Here is an 18,723-nt window from a genome sequence, read left to right as displayed (position 1 = left end):
GGAGACTAAGTTTGCAGTCATCTCACTAAATTACTCTCAAAAGATGCATTAAGGGAATGAAAGGCTAAAACATGGAAGGCTAAATTTTTTGTGTAAGTAGCAAAAAGTGGCAAGAGTGTATGCAGGCATATTGCTATTGTTGACCCTTAGCCCAGATCCAGCTTGTTTTTTCTTTCAAGTAACTCTATGGTTCACCTCTGAGGCCAGTCTAATATAAGAACTCTGGGCATAGATGGTGAAGTAAACGACTTCTATTTGAGAGCCAATTATTTCTAAAAGCAAACCTCTTTCAAACTGTGAAAGAAGGAGTGGGATATATTTAATGAATATGTCTTTATGTGGGCGATTTGTGTTTAACTAATCAACCTAGAAATGTGTTAGGGGGCTTGTATGGATCACAGATAGAAAGAGCAACTGCACATTATACCCCAAATTTACTGTGGATTCAGAGGTTGTGATAACATAAATGATAGATGTACACATTTGGAGTTTACTGGGTGCATTTAAAAGGGAGTGAGATGGTGACTTCACACTTTTTAAAAATTAATACTTTCCTGCTTTGATCTCCCCTTTTTCAAGCACTGTCAATGCTCCTAGTTTCTATGAACAGCACTTGTTCTGTACAGTGTGACTGGCTGGCTGGCTTGTATCCTAAGCAGGCATCTTCTTGCTTGTCTCTAAATGAGCTGTGAGGTCGAAAGAGGCTGCCAATTTAGGTGGAAAACAAGTGGGGTTTTTGTTGTTGTTTTTTAACCTTCTTATTTTCTATGGCCATACCATGTGTCACCTAAATCCCTTGACTGGATAGGCCAGAACTACAGCTTTAGGATTAGTGCTTATGGTGGATTTAGGATTTCAAGCAAACATGTGTTGCTGTGTTTGCATTGTATCTATTTTTTTCCTGCCTGGAGAGAAATGATCTTTCTTTTCTCAGAGATGCCTATTAAAATATTGAGGAGAACCTTCTGAGAAAACATGAAGATGTGTACAATGATTTTTGAAGAGCTGTATAAGAAGAAAACATCTTTTTTTTACAGACCTGGAATGAAGGTGAAGAGCTTAAGCACCTGGATGGATTTGCAGTGAAAGGAAAGGGTGACTCAGGAGGGTGGAGAGGGGAATGGGCTGTACTGTATCATCTTTGTGCTTATTTACGGCAACAGATAATGTTGATGGTTTTTGAAGAGCAAGGAGAGCCCTCAGGAAGAGCGAGACTTGCAAGTTTATTAGGAATCAAATATATGCAAGGGGTACCCCTGTGTAACAATGGTCGTCAGAAGGAGGAAGCAGCATGCAGAATCCAACTGTGAATTGATATGATGGCTTGGTGGCTGCTCAGCAGTTGATGATGTAGCAAAAGAAAAAGAATATCGTCTGGAGGCCTCTCTGTACACCAGAAATAGATTCACCTAAATGCCGTCTTGCCTCATGGGACTGTCTGTGTCCATTATGTGTCATCTTGAAAATATTGAACTGTAACCCACCTCATCCTCCAAAATAGACACATTGGTACATCACATAGAATAAAAAGGATTTCGCTGATATTTTTATAGTTTAAATCTGGACATGGGAGAAGTCTAAATTTACTGTGAAACTGCTCTGTAACAACCTGAAGAATACTACTGGATTTTTGAAATCATTGGTTGTCTTGAAGTGTTTTCTCCTAATAATATTTCTGTGCTATTCAGTTGAAGATTTGCGACTACCGGATCTTGATCGCTGCTAAGGCCTGCAGAGCTTGTGTTCAATTCTAAAGCTGCCATTTCTCTCAGATATGGATGCTTCAAAATCTCCCTTACTTCAGAATAAGTTTTCAGTTGCCCGCCTGGCTGAAGAGTTTTTCTGGGTTGGTGGCAGCATCGTAGCTTCTCCAAGATGGAAAATCGGTCATATTGGTAAGATGTAGACTGAATACCGGACACTGAAGTGCACAAGACAGTAGCATCTGAAAAGTTCTTATGTTTAAATGTTTTTTAGTGACAGCTTTGTCTAGCAGTAGTGTGGAGGAGAGGAAAAGAAGGAAGGAGTTGAAACCCAGCCCTAGTCCTGTGTTATTTTGCACTGTTTTACTGGTTGTCAGTGCAGTTATTTTGCTCTTCAAGAACCTCTGAATTACATTTTTAAATTGATTTATTTTCCTTCCTATGAAAATGCAAATGCAGTGTTGCACAATTTGACATGTGCTGGCCTTTTGAAATTTTCTCTCCTCTCCTTCCCTCTCCATATTCACAGAAAGATAGGTTGGCTCTCTGGTCTTAGTTACGTGAATTTGTACAACTCTCCATTCTTTGATTTTTCATGTAAGATTTGTCTTGTTTTCAGTCTTTGAAATCACCATTTAGAAATATGTCTGTTGTCTTTTTCCTTAGTTAGATCACTTGATTCTCCCGGGGATTTGTTATCTAAATACTGATATGCTATGGCAAAATACTTAAGCTTCACTAGCTAACTGATGAAGATCTCTTTGTTTCATAGCAGCCTTCCTCTTTCATAGGTGATTAAAACAGCAAACCTAGTTGACAATGGCTAGGTATATGCAATGTTCCTGTTCTAGTAAAAGCATTTTAATTGCTGTCTTTATGCCTCTCATCTCCAATAAGGTATCCTCAAAGTCCTTGACAGAAACACCTGTTACTTTGGAAACACTTTTTTGTCCTAGTTGTTTGCTACTTTCACCAACCAAAGATCTTTTTTTAACAAGAAAGTCTAAGGTATAACTAGCTTAGAAGCTAATGGGAATTCTTGCAGAGGGTCAGGAATGCCATCCTGCTCTGCTTTTGCATTCTCCTGTATCCAGATGGCTGATTTAGTCTCGGCCAAGAGATAGGGAGAGCTGACGGACTGACCTCAAATTCAGCACTCTACTTTCCACAAGATTTAGTGTCTTTTCTCCCATTAACATCTCATTCACTAATGATTGTATGCTTTAATGATAGATTTGGTCTTACATTCTCTCTTGTATGAAGCAAGCACTGTCCCAACCATTGTCAGATTTGAACAGAACTTTTCTCTTCTGAAGATTTTTTAAGGATTCTTTTCTAATGAGAAGAAGAATAAGAGTCTTGAAATGTAGTGAGACTTGAGTTAGTGAGAGCAAATAAGGGGGAGAAAGTCACTGCAATAGTAATAATAAGATGGCTTGAAAGGAAAGGAAAGGAAAGACCTCACAAATATGTAGGAATGCAGAAAGAAACAAATGAAAATTAATGGACTTGGACTTGGATAAGGTCTGTTTTTGAACTTAATCCTGACATGATGATGTGAATCAACCTGCTACACCTCATCTATGAATGCTGTAGACTGAGAATATCCTAGGGGCACTCTTGACCATGCCAGTCACTACATGACAATATCTTGTTTTCGGTGGGGGGGTGGGGGTGGTTCCTTTTTTTCTTTTCTTTGTTGGGGGTGACGGGGAGTAGAATCCACCAAGCAAAGAACAGTCCAGGTTTTATGTAAAAGAAAATTGAACTGGAATCTCCCTCTCTGAGTTCATGTTGTAAGGGGAAGAATGTACTCTAAATATATTGTTTGCCTCCATTGTGAGCCACAGAACACTAAATTCTGTAGCTAAGAGTGGTTATTAATAGCAATATGTTTGATTCCTAAGGCAGCATGTCAAATTGGAATTTCTACAAATGCACTCCATTAGCGTAGGTATCTGAGGAACAAAACCAGCTTTTTTGCAGGCAGCAGTTAATGTTAGAGCTTCTGTGATAAGAGAGATACTGATGGAATGTCTTCAGGGCCAGAAGTGGCATTCTGGGAGCTTTTATTATGAGAGCTGTGCGGCACACTGTCATGAAGATTTTTCAGGCTCACAGAAATTAATCGTGTAGTTCATATGCAGCATTTTCAAAATGCCTTTTAATTCCAAGGCTTTTGAGCTGAACAGAATTTCTATCACACTGAACTGGCTATATTCATTTTTAAAAGATGGGTTGCCTCCTATGTAAACTGAGACTGATATTCCTGACAGGGATAATTGGATCCTGACAGTTCTTTGGTTTGTCTATTGATGAGCCAACTACAGCTTAAAAACCATTTCTGATGAGACTTTCTAAAAATGTGGTAATTACTACTGCTTCTGGGGATTTGCAGTGCTGAATGTATGACAGGTGTGGGAGTCCTTTGTCTGCATATGGGACAGCTGCTTTGTTTTGGTAATATTTTAATGGAGCAGGTTGCCCTTATAGTACACATGCATTGGAAGGGTTACTGTAGGCTCGCAAGCATGTTGTGTGCTCCAGGGACCCTGAATGCAACGAGACTCTGATATCTCTGTTTTCCTCTCCATATAGTATTTAGATGAGTGGTTATTTTGAAGCATACAGTCAGGATGCACCTTGTCAGAATCTGTTAGCAGAGCAGAGCTCAGCCCAGTTGTACTTTGCTGGGCTTCTGACTTTTCTAAACAGACTGACTAGTGCCGAAACTGCGTGAGCCTAAACACAAACCTGGAGCCATATCAAACTTTGGTTGTGAATGTTTTGACGAATCTGATCCACATATAAAGATGTCCAACTGATTCCATCCTGCTAATTTTTTTTGTCCTCACGTGCTAAAATACTCCCACTCCTCCACACACATACACCAAACTCAAAAACTCCTCAAAGACAATGGTGCTACTGAACCAAAAATAATTAACAGAGATCGGAGCATCTTTCTAACAATAAGCATGAAACTGGGACGTTTTTTTTAAAAAAAAGGAGAAATTTTAGGGATTTAGAATCTGTGTACTTTTGTTACTTATCACTACCATAAGGCTTTTTATAGTAACTATAAACGTTAATATAAACTATGAATTACTGTCTTGAGTCACTTTGCTGCATCAGTCTGGCATCACTTAGTAAGAACACAGGAACAGGTTCTATGTTTCTGTTTCCTGTTCTGCTGTAACATTGCTTTTGTCAGTTGGTGCCATACAGGGTTTCCATCTACTCTGCATGTCTGTATTTTATCCAGATACAAATTCGGGTAACTCATTATATCAAAAGAGAGCTGAACCTCTACTGAATTTTTAAAAAGGTACTACTGAAGTGCAACATGTTATTTAACAAAGAAGGAAAGGTTTTAAAAAATATATATAGCTACAGCCATTTCTACCAAGAAACAATTCATTGCAAGGCTGAGAGATTTTTATCTGAAGTACAGGAATAAACCCTTAGAGAAGGTAGCTGAACAAAAGTAAAGAAAAACAGATATACTTGACTTCTCATCAGTGTTCTAGTTATATGCTCTGAAAGTCTTCAGAAAAAAGATGCAATTTTTAGTTTGATAGAAGTACCACTGTGATTTTATCCACAGCTGTTCCTGTCAGTCTGTCTAGCGCTCTAAGCTTTTAGTGATGTAAACAGGAATGGGTGTATTTTTCAGTATACATGCACATGTAGAGATGTGGAGGTGCACTTTTTTTTCCCCCCTTTCCATCTTGACCTCCTGCTTTGTTTCGCTGCCTCTAGCTAACTCCTCTGCATACCTTAAGGATTTCCCTTTCTGCCATCTTTGTAGAAACCAGAAAAGCTGTTATTGTTCTCCTGACACAAGAATGAAACAATTTCTCGTGATTTCCTTTCCTTCTGTCATCAAAACCACAATGATGATCACAGATACTTAAAATAAATATTCAGTATGGTCTGACCATTCAATTGTCAGGCACAGTGAAAAAAAAATTGAACTCAGGTTTGTGTCTGCATAAAGTAATTGCAATTGTGCATTGAATCATCAAACGAGCAGTGCCGTGTTTCGGATCAGTTGGAACTGTCACACGTACTACATGCTCTGGGTAGGTTTGGGTAAGCAATCTTGTGGCAGAAATGAATGGCTATTTCAGAAAAGCTATCAAAGGATGCTTATAAAAAGTTTAACAGATGAGTATATTCCAACTTCACGTAAGGAAAGCAAATCAAAGCATGTGTGTTGCGTAACGTGTACTCTGATTTTGGTGCTTCTCCTGTGTTTTTTCTGCTTTGTAACAGGTGCTGTCTTTGATACTTCTCCCATTTCTGCTCTTCTCACTTCTATAAAATTTTTATTTACTGTACAATGGACAAAATATATACTGATAGTATTCACTGTATCCCGAGAGGCATTTGGAAATGTAATGCGTTTTGAAGTCTGTATGATTAGTGATAATAGAAACCTTTTTTTATTAGCTATTTTGACAAAAATGTGGTCAAAAACCATAAATGTTGTAAAATTAAAATCATTTCAAGCTTTCCATAATTATCTCATGGTAAATTTGAAAAATACTTGTCTTTCTTCTGAATTGGAATGAAAGCAGATATTAAAAATACTGCACTATCCTGGGAAGTGGTTGAACTGAGTTTGAATCTGCCTTGGATATGATGCTGCAGTGAATTCCAGTAACGCTTCTGAGCTGTGGCACAGCATTTGCTTTTGTGACTTTTACCTGGAGACCACATGATTTCATCTAAGGGCATCTGTGATTAAAGCCAAGGGATCAGCTTTAAGAAATAAAATATCAGATGAGGAATTATCTTGCTCTTAAATTAACGCCTTCTCTCTGTGAATATTTTACTAACATGAACAGTATACTCTATGAAATTGTGGTTTTAAGTCTAAATTTTCTTTTATTTATTAGTGATTTGCTTTCAGACTAATCTATTTTGGTGAACCTCCTTTGCCTGAGTAAATGAATTGAACTTGTGTGATTATGAGCCCTAAGGCACAGGAACTTCCATGTTTTTTTTCCATTTCTTTTTACTCTGCCTTGCTTCTCTTGGGTATTTTTGTGTTTGCCCCAGAGAGGTAGATTTGAATGACCTCAAGGAATTGTGTGGGTTTTTGTATACCTTGAAATATATGGAATGAGCATTTTAGATTAGACACTGTTTAATCTGTAAGCTGTAAACATGATTGATTTTTAAGGACAATATATCTGCCTTACCTCTGAATTTTCTGTAATTTATAAATCAATCTGAACTCACTAGAATGTTATATACATATTAGTTTTCATTCCTCTATCTGGATTCAGAGTAGTAATTTACACTTCTCATCTTTATGTCTGGAAAAACAATGTAAATTTATTGGGCAAAGATATAGTTTCCATCTTACTTATACAGGCCAGGCAGACAAGCCACAGGAGAATTAAGCTACAGGCTAAGCTCTGTCATTGTGGGAAGTAAATGGGAGAGATGCAAAAATATGGGAGTCCTGCCTTCCTTCCTGTGAAATAGCTAGCCTCTAATGATTTGAAACTGATGTCGAGCTTAGTTCTTTGCAGTAGCTCAATTTCAGAAGAACGCCTCCTGATTTGAATTCATTAGAAATTTGTTAGAAAATGTAGGAGAACAATGTGTGCTGTATTCTTCACAGGAAGATAGCTCCAACAGCTCAAACTGTTCCCGTCTGAGCATCTGTTTTCCATTCTCCCTCTCCTGTTGTAGAACACCTTATGGTAATATGTTCGCTGTCGTTTATGACAACAGTCCAGGCAAATTTCTGTCCTTCTTGTTCATGCCCTAAAGTTCAGCTCTTCACAGTCTTAAGTGCTTTGTCTGGTGCTCTGGCGTCAGTGTCAGAGAGCAGCAGGGGCAGGCTGCTCTTAGGAGGAGGCAGGAGCCCTGTGTGATAGCAAGGCAGGCAGAGGCAGTGGCCTTAGCAGCCCAGGGGCGCAGTTCTGCAGCACCTGAGTAAGGCAAGCAGAGCAGGTCTGATGATTATAAACAGGTTCAGCCAAGAGTCCAGATTGCCAGACAAACCCGCAGTGATGAGGCAGGTCTGAGGTCAAGCCAGGAAGTCAAGTCTGTGGCTAAATGTTTCTGACTTAGGACTGAACACAAAAATAAAATTAGATTGGTCCAGCAGCCCTTCTGGTCCCAATCTTGCAATTGTTGCAGTAGGTAGAGGTGTTTTTCTAGGTTTGCTTATTAGGATTGTTCACATTCTGAGAGCTTCTCATCTGGGTAAGTATTCATGGAACTGGGCTTCTGAACTTAAGTTGCTTAGGAGAAAACGGCAGGTCTTCTGCAACACCAGGTTATGGGTTACAGATACAACTATTTTAGCATTTAATGATATTTCTGACTGAGTCATAAAGAACTGTATTTAACTCTTTCATATTTCAGACTGTGTTAAAGCATATGTGAAGATTTATTGATAATACATGTTATAGGGCAGAAAGAAAATACTAGGTTTTTTTATACATACTTATCCTTGTAGTATCTGAGTGCCTTCCACAATACATTGATCAGTGCAAATAATATGTGCTCTTTATTGTTCTTTCAGCTTTTTCCTGAGAAGAAAAGTTTGGAATCTTCTTTTTAAACACAGCAACATATTATTTACATTAGAGAAGGCAAAATGAAAAATTGCTTCCTTCTACTTTGGGGATTTTTGTTCAGCACACGTTTCCCTAAGTATTGTGGGATAACATTACCATGGCATGTACTCTAATTGTGTTCCTTCTTATAAGAACGCAGCCTTTGAAGATGGCTTCATCTTTGCAGCTGACTCAAAAATTAAATGAAGTTTTGCACTGTATTCTAATAACTTGTTGTTTTTTAACAACAGCTTTTTATAGCTTTTTAAAGCTTCCCTCTGCAGTGAAAATAGTTTAACTCTAAAGTAGTTTGTACTTAAAAGCCTTTGAATTATTTATAGGGTTCCTGGAATATTTTTGATGGCCGAGTCGGGTAATTAAACATTTTTGGAATTGGATTCTGGACAGGTAGCTAACTAAACTGCTTGATAGAAATCAACTGTACTTCTAAATGGTGATACTGTTGACAAGAACTACAGATTTACAAACAGGAATATAAAAAAAAAAACTATTGAAGTTATGCCAGAAGGTCCCTTGAAGTTTGAGAGGCAAATAGTTGAGGCATAAATCAGAACAACTCTCCTGTCATGGATGGAATTGTACTAGTTTTCACTGGCCAAGGATCCAAGCATCCAGGTGAAATTTAATGCTGTGTCAAGAGCCAGTATGAGTTTTACATATTGCAGGAGCTCAAATTAAGCACTCAAAATAGTCTTGGGAAGTGTATGTACCTTGGCTCAACTCCAGCATATGGAAGTTTTGTACTTTAATATGGGAATGGAAATGTTCACAGGTACAGACAAAAGTTCAAAGATGCCAAGGGTCTTCCTGACTGTGCGACTGTATAACCTGACCTCATACATTAGACAGCACAGAAAATCTTACTCTTTGTCATATATTGTTAGTTGGGAGCCTGCTTGATATGTCGTCTTTCTCTAAAGGCAATTTGAAAAGGAGCAAAGTCTGACTTGTTGATGTCACCTTATTTCTTTCTTCAGTGGAAAGATGTATGAGTTCCATGCAAGCTGGTACACAGATGATCAAACTCCGTGGCAGTTCCAAAGGCCTGGTACGCTTTTATTACTTGGATGAGCACAAGTCATGTATTCGCTGGAGACCGTCTCGAAAGAATGAGAAAGCCAAAAGTGAGTGTCAGATGCAGAGCCTTTTTTTTCTGGTCCATCCTAGGGTCTTGCCCTTTTGTTAATAAGTCAGCATGATGGATTTCATTTCCATTTGCAGGTGATCAAGAGGAATATTAATGTTGTACTTGGATTTAAGGGCAATATATGATTTTATGAAGATTAGTAGTTTATGGAGATTAAATTGCTGTTAGCTATGCAGGCTACAATAGTGTAATAACTTGGAAATGAGTTGTGGAAAAACCCTGTGTGAATCTGAGACCTTGCAATTTCAGTTTTGGACCTTTTTCAAAAATTTCTCTACAGCATTATCTTTCACTTTTCCATCCCTGTATCTTAGATACTTAGTTACCATATGACTGAAGAGTAATTTACCATATATTATTTTTTTTTAACTGTCAGAAGCATACACATAGGTCAAATGTAGATCAGTTCTCTGTGTGTGTTGAGACAGATTTTAAACAATCCCTTATGCTCTTGAAATAATAATAATAAAAATAAAGGACAGTTCACAATCAGTTATGCTTTTCCAAGAGGCAGAGATTTGCTTTCCCTATTCCAGCTGGCTGATCTAGTGCAAAAGGAGGAGGTTGCAGTAGTTTTCAGCTTACTTGCGATAATTTCCTTATATTAACTTGTACACTCCAAAGAAAGTATAAGTGTTTGAGAAACAATTATTATTTCATAGTCACAAGCTGCAACCTGTAATGTGATAGGACTTCAGCCATTTATTTAATAGAAGCTGTTTAAAGAGATGTGTGAAACTGCATCGGCAAGGGAACAGTACAGGGGAGTAAGATGTCTGGCAATGATTGCACCAGTGGGAGGAAGAAGACACCAGAAGCTGAGGGGACCAACTTGTTCCTACAGTTTTCCATTTATAAAACACTCACATATTGGTTTTGTCTTTATCTCTGGACATGATTCATGGTTTTGCTATCAAAAGGGCATGTAAGCTTAATATTTTAAGAGGTGTGTTAGTTTTATGGTTAAACTTAGGCTGGGTCTTGAAAGTTCTGATCCCACCACTCTTACAGCCTTGCTTGTATGACCTGACAAATCACTAAATTCAAGCTTTTTAATGTATTTAATCAGTCTCTCTGTAACATAGTATCTTATCTGTGAAATGGGAATAATAGTTCCTTCTGTCATTTCCTTAGTTTTTGAACAGATTGTCACTGATATTGAGAGCAATAGGAGATTACTGAGCCACTGAAAACCTGGCCCCTTTCCTAGTTTGACTGTATGCTTTCCTGGCAGATTTAGGAATAGTCGGTGGTTGCACAGCAGGGCACAACACAGAGATCCTCAAACAAGGAAGGAGCACATGAACTCTAGAATCTGCGTAGCTGTGCAGTACCAGGCTAAAAGAAAGGCTAACTTGCACAGAGGGCCAGTCTATACTAACACAGCTCTGCTACCTGCAGGACCAAACTTGTATTTCTGCAGAGTGAACCCTGCTGAGCTACAAGCTCATGTCAGTGCTAGGCCACGGATCTCTGCACCATGCTTACTAGAAAGGCATACATGTAGACAGATGGGCCCACTGTTTTGCTAGGTATGAATATAGTGCTTGGAACTAGAGGGTTCTGATGTTCATTGAGACTTCTTGATGCTTCTGCAGTGCAGAAAGTTGGTAATATTGTACATGAGCTTAATAGTGAAATAGAAGTAAAACTAAATCCTAAAGAAAAACCTTCCTCTAATAGATTTCCCCGTTATTCCAATGATTTGGTGCCTCAATCAGTAGCAATATCTTTATTTCTTTGCTTATGATTTATCAATGAATAAATTATGTACATTCTATTTACAGTGAATGATGTCTAGGGAGATAACTGAGAGAAAGCTCTGATTTGCTTGTAGTTGGGAGAAACTGTAAATAAACTAAAAATACAGATTACACAGTCTTAAGCAAATGGAAGCTAAAAGTATGATCCTATAACATTAATATGCAGATTGTCTCATGCCTCTTTGTCTTCTCAGGCCAAGTGTGGTGCTTACCTAGGCTAATTTTGTTATAGATGCTTTTTCTTTTTGTTTGAATTGTAAGGTATGCTCATCCCTTAGGTCTTTGGCCAAGTAGCCGTGTGATTCAGCAGTTTGATCAGAGGAGATGACTCGCTTCAAGCAAACAAAAAGGGATTCCCTTTCTTTGGGGTCTTACTGTAAACCTACCTGCATGAATATTCTTCTATGCACAGTTGCTAATGAGCCACATACCTTTATCATTCTAGTCTCTGTCGACTCTATTCAGGAGGTGTGTGAGGGGAAGCAATCAGAGATCTTTCAGCGCTATGCTGATGGCAGTTTTGATCCCAACTGCTGCTTCAGCATCTACTATGGAGACCATATGGAATCTCTCGATCTGGTATCTTCCAGTGGAGAGGAAGCACGCACCTGGATCACAGGGCTAAAATATCTGATGGCAGGGATCAGTGATGAAGACAGCCTGTCAAAACGTCAGAGGACCAGAGACCAATATCCTTCTATGCTATCTGAGTGTCCCCATCAGTGCGGTGATTAAAAGATTACAAAAATTCCTTGAAGTGTTTATTTTGTTAAAAGTATGCACTAGGCTCAAAGTTTCAAAACAGTTTCCATTGCATTCTCTGTTTCCAGAGACAGACAGAAGTTCTTGAAGAGGATTGGTATGTACAAGATTTAGAGATGAGTGGAGAATGGACTGAAAAATATACAGGTATACTTTCTGTCACCTGTGTAAAGCTGTCTATTTCATTTGGTTTTACAGGACAAAATATGACACAACATTTCAGTTTACTCATTCTGTGCTGTAAGTGTGGGTAGCTAGCATGTATTGCATATTGAGCATAGAAACTGCTGTTGAAATAACATATGAATAGAGTTGTATTGTATATTACCTTGAACTCTTTTTCATCCCCAGCGTCATATGCACTTTTCCCTAACATGAAAAAATTCACATATACATAATGTGATATCATGCCCATATTGCTTATTAGAATTTTAGCCCATAGATGCTGCTAAGATGCTAAAAGCATTGCTGGTTAACTGTATTACTTTTGTATTGAGACTTTTAAAGTGTTTTTGCACTGGTCACTCACTGCTGAACAGCAGCCAACAGCAGGATCTCTTTGTTACTGGATACTATAAATCAAAGGTAATATGTATAAAATGTTTGATTTTTTTCAAGTGTAGCAATAGGAAGCTTTCACTTCTCTGCATATATTAGTTTCTGCTCTGCAGCAAGTACTTTTCTGTATCACTTGCATAATCAGCTATCATACTATTTTGCTAGGGCCCTATCTTGAGTGTAAGAACAACCTGAAAATATTAAGTAATTTGAGATCTTGGCCTAAGCAAACCACTCAAACAAGGTTTGCAAGATGCTGTCAGTCAGTGGTATGACAGGAAGACTGCAAGAGCTTCAATTCTTAGTGGGCAGAAACAAAAAAGAAGTCTGGTTAATGAATATCAGCAAGGTGAGGTTCTGGGAATCACTGAAAGTTCTTTAAGAGCACTTGGGATACATTTGCATCATTTTGGAATACAGATTTTTATTTTACCCTGATTCTGGAAGAAATCCTGCTGGCAAGTTTAGTTCACACTGGTATAAAGCTGTCTTATTTCTTGGATCCTAGATATGTTTGTTTTTCTGGTTTCTAGCCTGAAAATTTGCCTATGTAGTTTTAAGTCTCAAAAGATTTTTTTTTTAATAACATTCAGTAATATCCTTTGATATCCATACACTTCCTTAACTCCTGTTCAATGTGGTTGAAGCAGACCTTTGATGAGGCAGATAAAAATGGTGATGGGAGTCTTAGTATTAATGAAGTACTCCAGCTAATGCACAAACTGAATGTGAACCTACCCCGACAAAAAGTCAAGCAAATGTTTAAGGTAAGAAATGAAAAAGTATTGTTTCTTTTAAAAAAGAAAAAAGAAAAAGAAAGGAAGCCAGTAAGGGAGATTGTAAATACTTCAGCTGATTTGTTTCCACTCTGCTGAGAGATGCTATATAGTACATTTGGTAAATTAGAGAGAGCTCTAGAGCTCTATTCTTAATGAATAAATTGTTGTTCATAGAATCATACCTTTCAATTAAAGTTGCATTACATACATATGTATTATTAGGCAGCTTATACACACTGAGGTGATTTCAGTCATTCCTTGGTATTGGGTATGCATACAAACACAGCTGGATCCCACATAAGTGATTACAGCCTCATTAGAAACCAAAGAATAAATTTCTTACTCACATCTGGTTAAAATTTGATCTAAACAATGATCTGATGATTGAAAACTGATATCTGCTCATATTTAATTCACATATAAGTGATTTTGCTCTTGCTGGTATTCTTCCAAAAAGGTGGTCTTGGACATTCCACCTTGCTGGGCCACCTGTCTTTGCTGGTGTAGGGCTCCAGTCTCAGAAACACTCCTGCTGTATGTTTCTAAAATCACTTAATTGTTTCCTTTATAACAAAACAAATTTTTCACTGGGCTGATACATGATTACGTATCATACACATATGTAGTGTTTTTTGATATTCCCACAATTGGGAAATATTTGGTTTTCTACGCATCCGAACGCCATCAATTTATACATAGGTGTTCTAAAATATATTCAAAATTTCACTATGTGAAGGTGCGGTCTTCCCAGTTCCAGTATTGTAAAGTTGCACTAAAGGTTTATAATTTAAAAATATAATTTATCACATTAAAAAAATGTTATACTTAACTGATTCATTTTTTCTTTTCATAGTACTCAAAATATTATGTTTTTGCAGATACACAGTCACATTTACATGTTTTCGATGTTACATATACAGGCATTGCATCATATGCTGGTGATTTATTAATAATGATTGCTGTTCATAATAGGGGATATGTCCATCCTCTCCAAGGGAAATAGGGTTTCTCTTGTTTGGGGATGAAGGCCCCTTTAAACTGGATATGTTTTTCCCTTGTTGCCTTGGTTTACTGATACTTTTCTCTTATTTGAATTTCAGCCACAGCAACTGATCTAAAAAAAGAGACTATACTTATCCCTTCACCTGTGCGTATATGATAATGAAATAAAATAAAAACAGCTAAGGACAAGCTAAATGACATACAATTAATGATATCCATAGGTTTGTAATGGATTACTTGTTTTTCTGTGCTACTTCTGTAAGACAAAAATAGCAAAGATTACTATTAATAGTAATCTTAATTACTCAAGCTAGAACATTTACATCTGTAGGGCTTTCTTGTGATGTTAAGGATCCAAGAAATTACATCTTTGCTTCCACATTTTTATCCACTTCGTTAGCTAATATTCTTAAACAACTGCTCACCAATACCCCATCCATGTTTTTTATTCATTGGTTCCATCTTTTCTCTATAGCATATGAACTTTATATTTTAATTTAAATGAGCGCTCATTACATTAATGCATAAGTTTTACCATGATCTCTCTTTAATTTACCTTTTCTTCACTCTAAAAAAAAAAATGTTGGTGTTAGCGTGCCAGTTAGAATCATGTATTACTGTATAACTGTTGGCTTTCAAAGTGAACTCTATCCAAGTCAATTGGAATATTTTATCATTAATTATCTCCCCCATCAAACCTTCATATACACATGCTTAATCCACCATTTTTTCAACTTTTTAAGTATTGACAGCACTTGGTTAGCATTACTCTGTTTCAATCCTTTTTTCCATTTTTTGATACCTCTCCTAAATTTCTTTCACTCATATACTCCCATACGGTTACTTGAGAACACAGTACTAAAATTAACAATACTAGCACCAAGCGTAAACTGCTGCTTTTATGTTGATATGTTTTGAATTTGCTCTGCTTGAGCCATTTGATCTAGTTGCTTTACCTCTGATAATGGACAGGGATTCTTTTGTATGTGGCTCTTTTCTTTACTTCTGAACTTGTCTGGAAAGCATGTAGAAGAAGCCACAGAGAAGATGCTACTCTCTTTTCTCCTCACTGCTCTGCATGCAGGGTTCACACCATGCTTGGGAGGGACTTCTCTTATCTTTCTTACACAGTGCTTCATGTACCTGTAATTCTTTCTCAGTCCCACTGCCGCACATCATTGCGAGCAGATGTTATATCCCAGGCTGCTTATAGACTGTTGCAATTAATAAGTGTTACAGCCTGGACTAGCTGCAGTGTTTTAGCATTCCTTAAAACCTTCTGCTCATTTCCCAAAACTGCCTCTGCTAGCTCTGCTCAAGGAGCATTTGGTGTCCCTGCCCTGTCTTCTTGTAGCTGACCAGGCACCCAGGCCAGCTGTAGCTGTGTGGCAGCAGCAGCATGTGCTAAAGCAGTCTCTGTCCTCACAGCAGCGCTTGCTGCTTCTGCTGGAAAATTCAACCTTTTGTGTTTTGTTTCTCTTGTTAAAAGACCATTTAACACTTTGTTCTTTTCCTGCTTTTGCTCTGTTAGCATAGCCCTCTTAATTTTCATCAGCCACAGCCTGCTTCTGGCCTGGAGGCTTTCTGTGTTACACTGGAGATGTGGGACCTCCAGTATTACAGGCGGAAGGGGAGGAAATTGCGAAGTATCCTCCGTAGTCTCTTCTTCCTCTGTAGTGATTTTATGGGGAGCAAAGGGTATAGGGAGCACTAGGGTTAGTAGGGATTTGGTTTTTTTTTTTAAATATCTCTTAAGAGGCTTTACTTGATCTTTCCATTTTTCCTGAGTCTCTCTCAAACTTCTAGTTTGGGATTCTGTTTTTCTTTTGGAGGCCTCCTTGTACCAATCAAAAATGCATCCCACTAAACCTGGGGTCCCTTAGGTCCTCTGGACTCCAAGGTGTCCCTTAAGTGCACTATTTTGTCTAAGTTAAAGATACCTTCTACAGGAAACTGTTTAGAGGGATCATCCCTGATCCAGAAATTCCATTTATCTAAATACATGTAGCTTTTCGGAGAGTCCAGTTCCCATTTTCACTCTTTCAGGGAGACAAAGGAAAGTCAGAAGGAACCTGTGCCACCTAAATATCAGTCCATGGCTTGTACTGCCAAGGTGATTATCCAGCCTGACAATAGAGCCAGAAACTTAAGGGAAAAAGACAAGACACACAAGGGGTCTTCCTGGTCACTATGTCTAGCCCAAGCCCACTGTTTTGGTTGAGGTCATTAACAACGGAGCCCAAGGAGGCTCCTGCTGGAGCTGGAAACAGGAGGAAAGGGCATAACTGGCAGTCAAGGACTAAACCTCTACCACATGCCCTTGCATTTGAGTTACGTCAGTCATCACTGGGGTGGCACAGGAGCAGCTTGGGGTGGCTATATATGGTTCCAGAGTTGTCCTGAATCCAGTTCATTCATTTCATATGCATACCATATTTATAACTGCAACCTAGACTTTCCTGGCCTACGTCTCCTTAATCTCACCAGAATCGCCAGTATTACCAGAATTACAGTTAGCTTTTCCTTTTTGAGCCAGCAGTTATGTTCTGGGCTGACCTGTATTAAAGGTTCAAGTTCAGCAGTCTAAGCACACCGCGGGATTCTATGGATGACCAAAGCCCCAGCAGGAATTTCAAAAGTTCCCTTACCTCTCCAAGCAGTGCCTTCATCTATAACTTCATGACTTTTTATTCTTCCAGTCCCTTGTGAATCACATCCTCCACAGCACTGTCAGCTTCGGTGTTGTAGTTGATATGGGCTCTGAAATCGCTGAAGTTGTCAGACTGTGGAAACGAAACAAAAGAGCAAGATCTGTTAAGGTTGAGCAGTAAAGTACAAGTGCAGAGTGTGCTTTGGGGAAAGAGGAGGCTGATTGTGGACCAGTGGTAATGTTTTAAAAATCTCTCTCTGTAGGTACTTAAGAATAAATTGCAGGGTTATGGTAATACTTCGTTCTTGGGCAAATAATTGTGAATTGGTGTTTGCATGTGGGCCACAAATGCTTTGTGAAGGCGGTGCAGTGTTGCTCTCCATGGTGCTGAGAACTTATTTTCAGCGTTTTCCTCAGCTGGTATAACTTCAGTTGTATGGTTGTGCATGAAGGAAATTCAGCGAAGAATAGGAAGATTCGGTTAGTAAAAAGTTGCCTTTTTATTTTTTTATTTTATTTTTTTAATTCTCTGGCCTGTAATATCCTTAAACCTGTCTACAGCAAAGGTGAGCAAAGCAATATGCTGACGACTCAGTTTTTGAGAACAAAGTAGGGAATGCTGGAGAAGCTTATTTCAGAAAATATTCAAGCATTGTTTGTCCTGTCTGAGAAAAGTTTCAGCTTTCCTTTTTCATACCTGTCGCCAGCAGGTTTTTTCCTTCATTTTTTTCATGCTTTTGGGAATAGGCCTTTAAGAAACACAGTAACTACAGAATTTCTACTCTGAGTAGTAATAACTATATCCTGTGGTGGATCCCATTGTGGTCAGGCTATCACAAGATTTCTTGGGAGAAATTCCATCTCTACTGTGTGCAAACAGTTGGTAGTACTGCAAATAGAGCTGAAGTGGTGTTCATCACAGGCTGGGGCAACTGACCGCCAAAAATGAAGTGTCCCAATATGTGTATGTTGTAACAGTGTCATTTACTGATGATTTTTTATTTAGTTTTTGTATTCTAGCAAATTATTATACTCACAGCTCTTTTTAGTTATGGCTTTGGATTTAACAGGTATCCTTCCAAGTCATGGACATAAATGTCATGGACATTAGCATGACTTGGGTTCTAGTGATCTTCTCAAGAAAATATGAATGGATACTGCTTCCAGACATGCATGTTCTCTTCTGTCTTCCAGGGCACAGTCTTTCATATGACAAGCATCAGCCTGATTAATCAGTCTGCTCTAGCAGACCGTACAGTGAGTAGCCATTTCAGGCAGCATCCAACCCAGTGTTGCTTTATTCTGATGCAGGAGTTTGTTTAAAGCCTCTTCAGAGTATTGCTGTGCAGTTGGATATCTCATTGTCTTATTGTTGCATAATGTAGGAGGCTGATACGGATGATAACCAGGGCGTGCTGGGCTTTGATGAATTCTGTGCCTTCTACAAGATGATGTCAACACGGCGTGATTTGTACCTGCTAATGCTTACCTACAGCAATCACAAGGACTACCTAGATACAGATGATCTGAGACGCTTTCTTGAGATTGAACAAAAGGTAGGCCAAAACCAGGAAAAGACTTACAGTCTGGATGAGAATGCCAGAAACCTGAAGCATTGATATCACAACATATCATTTACAAGTGGTCTTTTCCTTCTTTGCTTTCAAGCAAAGAATGAAAGACACAACAAGGAGAGGGAACTTTAGTCAGAAGTAGATTAAGGCTCCTTGAAATTGTAACAAACCTTGGCACCTTAT

At 38.4% G+C, this 18,723-nt stretch overlaps 1 protein-coding gene across 4 annotated transcripts in view; it reads left to right on the top strand.

Annotated features, from left to right (window-relative positions):
- Window positions 1-18,723, top strand: part of LOC112981171 (1-phosphatidylinositol 4,5-bisphosphate phosphodiesterase eta-2) — a 131,614-nt gene that overhangs the window by 66,292 nt on the left and 46,599 nt on the right. Inside the window, exons 4-7 of one of the 4 annotated variants that reach the window (XM_026096618.2) lie at window positions 9,283-9,429; window positions 11,661-11,904; window positions 13,173-13,302; window positions 18,352-18,522. In XM_026096618.2, coding sequence (XP_025952403.1) covers window positions 9,283-9,429; window positions 11,661-11,904; window positions 13,173-13,302; window positions 18,352-18,522 — 692 coding nt within the window. Of the gene's footprint in view, window positions 1-9,282; window positions 9,430-11,660; window positions 11,905-13,172; window positions 18,224-18,351; window positions 18,523-18,723 lie in introns of those variants that run through there. The other 3 variants (XM_064525432.1, XM_026096624.2, XM_026096623.2) reach the window with 3 other exon arrangements.

The sequence above is a fragment of the Dromaius novaehollandiae genome, chromosome 24, assembly GCF_036370855.1.
Source record: "Dromaius novaehollandiae isolate bDroNov1 chromosome 24, bDroNov1.hap1, whole genome shotgun sequence".
NCBI lineage: Eukaryota > Metazoa > Chordata > Aves > Casuariiformes > Dromaiidae > Dromaius > Dromaius novaehollandiae.
This window is presented reverse-complemented; position numbering and strand designations above follow the sequence as displayed.